The following is an 11694-nucleotide window of genomic DNA, read 5'->3' on the forward strand; positions in this document are numbered from 1 at the left end:
TCACATCTGAAACATTTTCTAAATATGAATTTAAGCTCATGCTACTTCTGTCACATTTTACTTCAGTCATGCTATAATAGGGACAGATCTACATGCTCTTGTCGTCTCCTGCCCGTCGGCCTCCCTGGGGTCCACGAGCCTCACTTTGAAAGGTACTGAAGTTTTGAATATGGACGAGGAAGCCGAGGTAGCATTAGACAACACATGGTATTGTTTGTCTCTTTTCCTCTGCATTTCTCTGCTTTGTTGCCTGACACTGGCTCTGCAACCTTTCCTTTACAAGCGCTCCACCTCCGCAAATATGTTTGCAATTAAGCTGCATGCAGGCCTGCAGGCAGCTCTCCCTTAACACACTAAGCAGAGGTACACTGTGCGTCCATATTTAGTGTGTATGATGTAAGGTCTGTTGGATTTTGTCATTTCGAAATACTGTTGCCTAAAGGTTAATGTATGATCTTTTTTTGCGTGACACAGCCGTGTGATTAAGTAGCCTACTCTATACATGGCACTATCATATAGATTCAGGACCTAAGGACCCTATTCACCCACTGTTCACCAACCAACTTCACACTAACTCCCAGGTAGTGTGCTTGCTTGTAAACAGTGTTTGACTATTTATAAGTGTGACTAAACACTTAGTCTAAATATCACCGCAAAAACAGGATATTTAGCCGTTCAAGAACAAATGTGGAAAATGACTCATGAGCCCAAGCTGATAAAAGGTTGAAGAACTCTGACTGCTACTTTGAGCAGATTATCCTGCTAAATAACCACAAACAACATATCAAGCAGCATGACAAGTAAACTACGTCACTTTAGAACGGAATGAGATTTTCAAGAGCACATGCTTTTGGTGTTTATTCCTAATTCTCCAGCTGTGTCACAGGTCAGAGCTGGTCCTAGTCTGTTTCCTTGCAGCCCAGAGCCCACGTCTTTCTAGTCTATTCAAATGCCAGAATTACCATGTAACCTTTTGCTAAGAACCAAGATCCACTCGTTCATCGCCCGCACACACACACACACACACAAACTTTTCCAACTACTAATTCTAGAGATTGCTTCCTCAGAATTCGTCCTCGGAGTGCGTCAGTTATGGCCTATTTCAGGTGATATTAGAAAATGTAGTATTAACAAAGTATTAACAAAGGCTTTGAGCACTCACATCCTTTACCACTGCGGTAACTCAGCTACTGATCATTGGGGAACAAAGATGGGATGACACATAGTGAAGCAAGAGAGATGCAGTGTTGTAATTAGGAGGAGGAAAAGATTGAGTGAGACAAAGACATAAAGGGGACAGATAGAGAAGGGAAAATAATATGGGAGTATGCATAATAGAACACAATTGGAAAGGGAGGGAGAGAACACAAAGATGCAAGATATAAGAGTCTATTCCCGGCGACTGCTTGTTAAAAGCCTGCCGCTGTGGTGAACCCATCGTCACAGGCAGGTGATTGATGGTGTTACAGTTGTTGTGGGAGGTGAGTTGAAACTGTGAGACGTGTTCATGTACCATAACCAGTTAGGTGCCATGTCGATGGATAGACATAGGAGCGCATGCCTGGTCATCTGGTGAGTGGTTTATAACAAAACATGATTGGCCCTCATTTATCAATCGTAACGTTGATACCAGCCCAGATCGTCTAACTGTTAAGAACAGATTGCTAAATACGTAAGTAATAAGTCTATGCCCAATTTGGGTCTGAAGTTTGATAAATGAGGATGAAATTAGGTGAATGAGTGATTATCACGCTTTGACAGTACATGTGACCTCTGAACTAGCTATACTTTATATATCAATTTTTTTATATAGTGTTTTATGTACCGATGTCTATTCTTTGTTGTTAAAAATATGTTTGTAAAAACATACCAAGGTCCACAACAGACTTTTTTTTTTTCAGGGAGAAACTTTATCAAATGTACTTTTATGACATGCAAAGAAATCAAATCAAATTACTAAATGTTTGGTCAGAGATTTGAACATGGGAATATTACTGTATGTTATTGTTAAATGGTTGGTGATCATCTTTTATTCATAACAGCAAGATGATTTAGGTTTGGACTGAGTGGAATTCTCTGTCTCTCTCGCTTTCTCTTTCTAGCTCTTCACTCTTTTTCTCTGCACACGAATGTCCGACACGTTAGGTAATGCCACCCACTTGCTTTTAAGCAATTGTGGCAGAACGTAAATGCAACCACATGTTGCCAGCAATGTGTGTGCGAGTGTGTGTGCGAGTGTACTGTATGTGTGTTTCAGTGCGCGTGTGCATGTATTGTGTGATGTGTGATGTGCATGTTATAATAGCATAGTATAGTATATATGTATAGTTTATATGTATAGTGTCATTATATAGATATGTTCTAGTTACGTTCTTAGCTTACGCATGTTTCATGATAAATGCATTCTATATATGTGATGTATTCCCATGCTTTTTTGTTCTTGCCTAATGTAAATCGCTCTGGATTAAGAGCGTCTACTAAATGCCTAAATTGTAAATTGTAATGCACGTACTGTAGTTTTTCACCTTCATGTAAAGACGCTAAACAACTTATATTGTCGTATGCACTACTGAACACCTTTGTGATGCCTGGGCAGCCGTACAGCCATTACCAGCTTTGCTGCATAACACACTAATCCCACATTATATTCCATTGTCTTTCCCTGCCTAACATGCTATACCCGCTATTTGCTTGCGCAAGCAGAGCGCACAAGTAATAGTTTTCGTCCAGTGCTTCGATGCGTATGTCGCCGTTTGATGCGTATGCGCCGTGCCAGCGTATGACTACTTGTGCTTGATATGGCAGTGGTGTCAGATTACATACATGTATACATAGGGGCATTACCTTTAATCCTCCCGACACTTGTGTGCAACAAGCAAGTAGGCACTCGACAGAGTACAGTTCTAGTTGTTTAATTCGCCGACACTTTATGATGACGTAACCGGAAATTGACCTATCCGCTGGCTTGCAAGGGCTTCTGGGAAACTGAGTTCAATGCAAGTGAACGGGGTTTCATAGCTAGATCCATCCGCCATTACTCTGTGTTGTCGCCTAGCATCGCTCCACTGGAATATGTTTCGAGTCGGTAACAAACGATGGGACTATTTTCAGCCGGATTTTCATGATTTCAAAGGTAACTGTAAACATCGCCAGTGACCGTAACTTCTTATAATGATTAATACGGCAATAAAGGTGGTTACCCAATATGGATGCTAAATTGTCTGAGCTGCTCCAGTGCCTCCTTCTCTCATGAAACCTGTCCTGCTTCTGAGATGCACCAGACTGGCCTGCCATAGGCTAGAGGCGCGGTTGGAACTCCCTCCTGCACACAACTGTTTATATGATGATTTCGGGTGTAACATTACAGTACAGTAGAGGGATCCCCTGGGGACCCCCACACGGTAACCGGCCTGGCCCCCTGGGTGCGTTCCTGGGGGTCCGGAAGTTCAGGGTACGCCCCGGGGACCCCCGCGCGGAGTTGCACCACTCAGTTCACACAGGTGTGATTTTTCCTCACTTTCTAGAATTATAAATAACTCTTTATCCTTTTTCTAGTTTATAATCTCCATGTCTCTCCCTTTTTCTCTTCTCTTTGTAAATCCAAACATTTTCATCTTTTCAAGCATAGCATTTCAAAGGTTTTTGTCTTTTTTAGATCATGAGAGAGGTCAGAAATCTTAATAACCCAATCTTATTTTCAATGCTGCAAAGGAGCAGGGGACTCCCCAGTGGCACTGTGTATTCTGTCTCCATGTAGGCCATCCGTTTTTGATATGCCTTTTGCCTTAAAAAAAGCTGAGTGCTGATAGCATGTCTATTGCACTCAACTGTGTGATGAGCTGCTTCTTTTTCAAATCAACTGGGATCACAGCGGCGGTGGGCAGGAAACAAGTTGATACAAGGTTGCAATTCTTGGACACGTCCAGCCAGTGATGGAAAAAGTAAATACTAGAATTAGGAATTAGTACATTTCTCTTGAGTCTTTATTATTAGTGTTGAAAATTAGAACATTTCCAAAAAGAAAGAATAAAAAATAGTATTTACTATAAGATAAATAGGCAGCACAGTTTAATGTACTAGCTGACTAGCCGTGCACATCCACAATTAGTAGGTTTCATCCTCTGCAGAACATGAATGCATTTAGTAAGTTTCATGGCAATCCGGCCATTATGTGTTCAGATATCTTTAGTAGGAGTGTACATTTCACATGGTCTTAGAGGACTGCAGACGAGGGACCAACTATGGCATCCTGGGAGCTCTGCCACTGGCCTTTACGGTTAAATTGTTACTCTCTGACTTAAATTAACACTCTCAGTTTTGCTGTGTGCAGAGATCTCATGAGATTGATCTGATGATGGATAGGATTTGGCCTCACTCTCTCTCTTTCTCTTCGGTGTCTCCCTCTGTATCGCTCGCCGTCTGTCTGCCTCCCTTGTTTATCTCCGTCTCTCTCCCACTCCTATCTCTGCACTCTTCAAGCTCTCTCTCTCTCTCTGTGTGTGTGTGGGTCTGCTCTCTCTTATGTAATAGTTGCGACCTTACATAAGCCAGGGATGGTGTAGAGGAGAGCAGAGAGAGAGACGGAGAGCGGAGGGAAGGGGAGGAGTGAGGAACTAGTCTGTCAGCTAATCCACACTGATCCACTCTACAACAGATTAATAAATAAAATAGGGGAAAAACACTCAGGGATTTGTGTGCATGCATATGTGTGCATGCAATATATATATATATATATATATATATATATATATATATATATATATATATGGGACAGATACATTGTTTTTGCAAGTCACATGTATAAGTCTCAAGTCAAGACTGAAGACAGGCAAGTGATAAACAACTAAATCATGAGTGTGTTTCTTTTGTTTATTTGTGCGACTGAACGGTAGTGATTACATTTCCTCCTTGAGGACAAAAGATCTATCGCACTAAACTAGTAGGCCTACCAAAACAAAATTAATTTTGAACATGGCTCATAGTCATAGCCCTATGAATTTCAGATGAAACTTTATTACTCAATATATGAGTTCATACAGCTGAATAAAACTATAATATTATTGAAATGAAAGACTGAATGGATCACCTCAGGGGGATAATTAAGGGGATAATTAAGTTCACACACACACACACGCACGCACGTCGCACGCATGCATGCATGTGCAATGTGTTCTTTTCCATGTAAGGAGAAAACTGATCCAAATAGAGCTAATAGTTTTTTGGGAAACATGAACTTGGCTGCTTCAGTAGAAATGCTCACCTGCTGTGCGTGCGTGCGTGTGTGTGTGCGTGCATGTGGTTAATGGTTAGAGAGACACTGACTGTTCAGTGACTGCATGCGTGCGTGCGTGTGGTTAATGGTTAGAGAGACACTGACTTTTCATGATCCTTCTGTTCCAATGCCAGGTTGTGGAGAAGGGAGGGTCTCTCTCTCTCTCTCTCTCTCTCTCTCTCTCTCTCTCTCTCTCTCTCTCTCTCTCTCTCTCTCTCACACACACACACACACACACACACATGCGCTCGCACATATCTTGTGTACTGTAGAATAGACTTGGCTGGTTTTCCTGTCTGCATTGTGTCTCTACAATATGTGTGAACACACTGCAGCTCTCTGACCATGTGTCCCGCCAGGACCAATTAACGGCCGAGCTACACCAACCGTGTGTGTGCGTAATACGCAGACACCGGTACGTGATATACGCAGGCTTTAAACTAGGACTGGATTTAGATGTGTCTGTGTTGTCCGCTTTGAAAAGCCTGGTGTAGCGCAGCCATTTGTTGTCCGAGTACTCAGTGCAGTACACATTATTGCGACTGTAGGTCGCAGATTACTATGAAAACATGCAAAACTTGTCAGTCTGTCACGCCACTATATATGGCCGTCAGTCCGTCACGCCTCGTGACACGTCACGCCATCATATATGGCCGTCGGTCTGTCATGCGTCGTGACCCGCTCCATATACTAGGGTTGGGTGACGATACGAATACATCGTCAATCGCGAATATACGAATCCAATCGCCAAATATTTTTATTAGGCGATTTCTCGGGACGATGAACCAGCTACATGTTGTTTAAGCTCCGGAGTCCAGACCCATGCAGTTTAATAATATACAGTCACAACAGAATGCACACTGCTGTCTCGTGTCTCATCACAATCCCAATGCGCCACCCGTGAGTGGCGGGGGGGGAAATAAAAAAACTGTCTACTAGTGTTAGTGTATAGGCACGGGGATTAGCTTAGCGCTTAGCTTAGCGTTAGCTTAGCGTGTAGCCAATACTGGTGCAACCCACTGATTGAACTTCATCTCCGCCTGTAATCTAAGTTATTTTTATTGACAACGTGAACGCTGAACGAACCCCGACACCAGCGCTGCAAAAATAGACGCGATGCCTTGAGAGCCTGTGTGGATCAGCCCGGCCGCAGCAGCTTGTGGACTCCGCTGCTCCGCTCCGAGCCTCCGACGACCGGTGCGGGGAGGGAAGGGAGCAAGTTACCCCGGCTGCACAGCTGCGCTGCAGTCTGCAGAAACAGACTGATCTACAAGCTCTCAACGCCTAGCGAACGGAGCTGCGAAAACAGGCAGGACGCGGCGCCTTGAGAGCTTGTAGATCTGGCAAACCATACAGTATATGGAGCTGACCTGTTCTGACATTCCATATGTTGATCCTACCCCACCCATCCTTCCTCTTCGATGTCTCCCATTTGACTGATACCTGCCCATTCAAATTCTAGACGGGCCCGTCCCAAAGTTATAGTGCAGCCGCGCCCGGCAGCCGGCGAAAGCTAGAGTTCTCAACAGGCCCGAAAATTAAGGCCTGGTCCTACCTGGGCCCTCATCAAACCCTGTACACTCAAGACACCGCCCCCGCTGCCACCCTTAGATCTCCATATATGGAGCTGACCTGTTCTGACATTCCATATGTTGATATGACCTTATCGAACACTGTACACTCAAGACACACCCCACACTCCATATATGGCCAGTACAGAATTCATTCCATATGTTGATCTGACCCCCCATGCCAAAGCGTCAGCGCTCTCCCAGCAGTTTGCCGTCACCCAGGCGGATGCGTGCATGCAACCTCACCCTTAGGGCGTCTTACTGGTATAGTATTTGGAGGAGGCCAGTCTATGATGTCAGTAGGACGGCATATTGATGAAAATACAGTACGGGCACAGAAGGGCCACAAACAGAGACACACAGACAGACGGATACAGAGCTTTGTGGATTTATAGATATTTCTGGACAATCCGACGACTCCCACTCGGTTCTCGAGATATGCGGGCAGAGGTAGACACAAGTGTATTGCCGTGTCTTGTAATGATGTGGATTGTTGTATTGTATTGTATTGTAGTGTACTGGTCACACACAGGCCACGGCGCCTCGCAGCCTGAGTCATCTGACTCACAACCTCACGGCTGTTGAGGGGGAGAATGTCACTGAACATTGCCGTCCGTTCGCGTCACACATGTTTGTGTGTAACGGCGAGCGCACAATGCATATACCAATTCTGGCAACACATACACACGTGCAGATGTGTACACGTGCACACTTGCAGCCTTAAACACACATGCACTTTTGTACCGCAATCACCCACACACACCGAGCATGCACTCACGCACACACGCATGCACACACAGAGAGAGAGAGAGCAAAGATCATAAATGCACGCACAGTCACACGAGGGCATTGCTATATTTAGCTTTGCCAGTCATACAAGGCGGCGCAACAGGCCGAAAAGATGTGAAACTATTCTAATGAAGCTGACTATTTGTATGTTTGTGTATGTATGAATTTCTTGCTGTACGTCAGCACCCACATGTTGTCCACCAGAGGGTGCTAAAATCCATGGTTGCCTTGTTTCTTATAATATAATGTGAAATGTTATAATATTATACTGTATAATGTTTTATGTTGTATTCTTTTATATCTCTCTATTACTACTATTTAATTCCCTACATATTTGTATCTGTTTTATTCTGCTAACATGGCCTACTTTTCAACTATGCACAAGCAAATGTAACATTCTATAATCACGTTTTTGGATAAACAAGATTTATTTTGATTTGATTAGATTTCGTCTCCAAATTTCCCTCAAGTATACAGTAAATGTAATTTGATCTCTACAATGTCTCATTCTGCTGCTGTTTGTGAGAGGGACATTTACGTGTAGGATGGAGAGAAACCGTTCGTTTTGTGTAGGACCAAATAACCGGAATGTACAGAAATTAAGTGATAAAAATATTTACAGGAATAAATAATCTATAATCTTTCCTCAATATTTTGCTATATCTACTGTAATAACAATAAAATGTGTGTGTGTGTGTGTGTGTGTGTGTGTGTGTGTGTGTGTGTGTGTGTGTGTGTGTGTGTGTGTGTGTGTGTGTGTGTGTGTGTGTGTGTGTGTGTGTGTGTGTTTTCTCCGCAGGTATCCATGAGTTCCCCACAGATTATTTCACCAACCAGGAACGCATGGAGGGAGCCGTGGGATTCCATGTTCTGTGTGTGAGTGTCTCCACAGCATCGTTCAACAGCCATTCTCTCTATATAGTATGACGGTGGTTCCCAAACATTTTCATGTCAAGGACCACCATAATTATACTCATTTGCCTGCGAACCCCCCATTAGAAAATATATGCCAAGGACCCCCGATAAGAGAAGATTTTTACGGCTGTAGCAGTGATTTTCAATCATTTTCATTAAGGGCCCGCGGTTTGACCTCATTTAATGGCATTTCTATCTCTGGGACCCCTATGTATATTGTATACTGTATAGTGTACATTTGTACCCCATAAGGGTCCATTTGGTTACAAACTATCATTTAGCTGGGGACCCCATGGAACTCCCTCAAGGACCCCTGGGGGTCCCCGGACCCCACTTTGGGAACCACTGTAGTATAAGAACAAATAAAGCTTGTGTCATAGCAGCAACTGCAGTAAAAGGAAAACACAGGAAAGGTTGACAGTTGAGAGTAAAGACAGAAGTATATAGAATTATATAGAATGTGAGTCTGATACTAGATATCTGCACTTGGTATGACTGAGTTAACATACAGTATGTAACATATAGAGCGTCACAGTCCCGCCCCCTTTCATGACGACGACAGGCCCAGGAAATAATCCCCTATTTATTTTCCCATAGACATTTCAAAAAGTATTTATTTAAAGGAATTTTTTTTCATTTGCTGCTTTCTTTCGTTTTAGGGATTTTAGCTGTTTTTGACAGGTGGACGGGGGCATTCGAGCATTTTTTTACATATTATTTACTATTGTCCTACTAGACCCCAAGAAATTACATCTGGCCACAAAAGATCACGAGATCTACTGAATGTGTCAAACTGCGTATTGAGCCTATGACACACAGTGTGCCTTCCCCCCAGTAGGCCTCCTTCACATTCAGTACATCCTGTGATCTCGCCAGCTGTCAAGAACAGCTAAAACCCCTAAAACGAAAGAAAGCAGCAAATGAAAAAGAAATAACACTCATCTTTTACTTTCTCTAATAACAACCTAAAACATGAACCTTGGTTGAAAGAATGTAAGTTGTCCTTTAACGACCTTTAAAGCCTCGGTCAAAGCCAACTCGGATCAAGAGAAATCATGACAACAAACACAATTTATTTATTTTTCTTCTTTGTAATTATTTGTTCAGCCCAAAAGATTGTCTTTGTTGTCATGATTTGTCACGATCTTGGCTTTATTCGAGTCTTACAGATCAGTAAGTCTTACTGTGTGTGTGTGTGTGTGTGTGTGTGTGTGTGTGTGTGTGTGTGTGTGTGTGTGTGTGTGTGTGTGTGTGTGTGTGTGTGTGTGTGTGTGTGTGTGTGTGTGCGTGCGTGTTTCGCAGACGGTGTACATGTTCTATGCGCTGGCCTTGGTGTGTGATGACTACTTTGTCCCGTCTCTAGAGAAGATTTGTGAGGTAGGAGACTGTTAAATAAACCAATGGCTTTGTGGAATACTCCATTCTGATTGGTAAATGAAGGTATTCTGTCGTCTGTTATATCTGAATAACAGACCACGGTTCTGTTTCTGTTTACATTGATAATTAAATAGCCCCGCTAGCAATGGGGCTAGTGTCCTTGTTGCTCAAGGACACTAGCAATGGGGCTACATGTAATTCTTATTACATGTAATGTAATAGGCTGATTGACACTAACCCTGATTGAGCACTCATTCTCCCTGGAGGATGTACACTTAGAGTATATATTAATAGAGACGGCACCGGATTTCTCCTCCCATCCACTTGCATTAAGTTGCTCAAAAGCGCATGAGGCAATTTCACTCCTTCTTCCGGGTAGGAACAGAGTGCATTCTGGGAATGGATTGCCCCAATAACATGAGCGCCGTTGACTATCATTGCGCCGTTTGTGCGCGTTCACGTATGAAACATAGCCCCATTAACATGAACGTGGGCAAGGATAGTCAACGGACCAGCGCTGGCTCCAATGATAGTCAAAGGACCAGAGCTGGCTCCAATGATAGTCAACGGACCAGAGCTGGCTCCAATGATAGTCAAAGGACCAGCGCTGGCTCCAATGATAGTCAACGGACCAGCGCTGGCTCCAATGATAGTCAAAGGACCAGAGCTGGCTCCAATGATAGTCAACGGACCAACGCTGGCTCCAATGATAGTCAACGGACCAGCGCTGGCTCCAATGATAGTCAACGGACCAGCGCTGGCTCGAGCTGCAATGACAAATTCGGCCACTATGTCCAAATTGCCACAGGGTTTCCTCCAGGTGCCGTCTCTATTAATATATACTCTAAGGATGTATTGTACACTAACCATTTGAGTGACCCATGACCTTTGCTCTAGTGCCACCCTTAGGCCAAAAAGCAAGCGGACAAAAAATAGCTCTTAATCTAATTGGAAGCTTGCAGTATAAACCTTATTACTGAATGCGGTGACCTTTGGCCATGGCCTTTCTTCACCTTACTGTTAAAGGCACATTAAAGAACGTCTGCTGTTGGGTTGATGAATGACGTTGTCATGAAACGGAGAAGATGTTTTCTTCACTCTCTCATTATTCCCTGTTCCCTTCATTGCTTCATTATTTTTCCTTTATTCATCCTTGCTTCCTCTCCTAGCGTCTCAGTCTCAGTGAAGACGTAGCAGGAGCCACATTTATGGCAGCAGGAAGCTCGGCTCCTGAACTGTTTACTTCTGTTATTGGTGAGAAAGAAACATGCACGCACGCACAGACAGACAGACAGACAGACAGACAGACAGACACACACACACACACACACACACACACACACACACACACACACACAGACACACAGACAGACACACACACACACACACACACACAGACACACACACAGACACACACACAGACACACACACAAACACACACAGACACACAGACAGACACACACACAGACACACACACACACACACAGACACACACACACAGACACACAGACAGACACACACACACAGACACACACACAGACACACACACACAGACACACACACAGACACACAGACAGACACAAAGGCTAGTTATGATTGAAAGTGGGGGAGCAAGAGTTAGGGCCCTATCTTCCACAGCTGTTGCACCAGCGCAAATATCTTTTTTGTTCATATGTGAAAATATTACATAACGGTATGTCTATTGGACAACATGAGACATTCGGCTACAGTAATGACTACAGTATATTAACAGCTGCGGTTGGACATCTG

The 11694-nt window shown here is 43.6% G+C and overlaps 1 protein-coding gene across 1 annotated transcript in view; it reads left to right on the forward strand.

Moving 5' to 3' along the window:
• The window catches only part of slc24a3 (solute carrier family 24 member 3), a 79795-nt gene that overhangs the window by 49574 nt on the left and 18527 nt on the right, over positions 1–11694 (forward strand). The window contains exons 3-5 of the mRNA XM_083775258.1: positions 8432–8508; positions 9850–9924; positions 11094–11178. Coding sequence (XP_083631384.1) covers positions 8432–8508; positions 9850–9924; positions 11094–11178 — 237 coding nt within the window. The remainder of the gene's footprint in view (positions 1–8431; positions 8509–9849; positions 9925–11093; positions 11179–11694) is intronic.

The sequence above is a fragment of the Protomyctophum parallelum genome (genome assembly GCF_964188405.1).
Source record: "Protomyctophum parallelum genome assembly, chromosome: 10".
Taxonomy (NCBI): domain Eukaryota; kingdom Metazoa; phylum Chordata; class Actinopteri; order Myctophiformes; family Myctophidae; genus Protomyctophum; species Protomyctophum parallelum.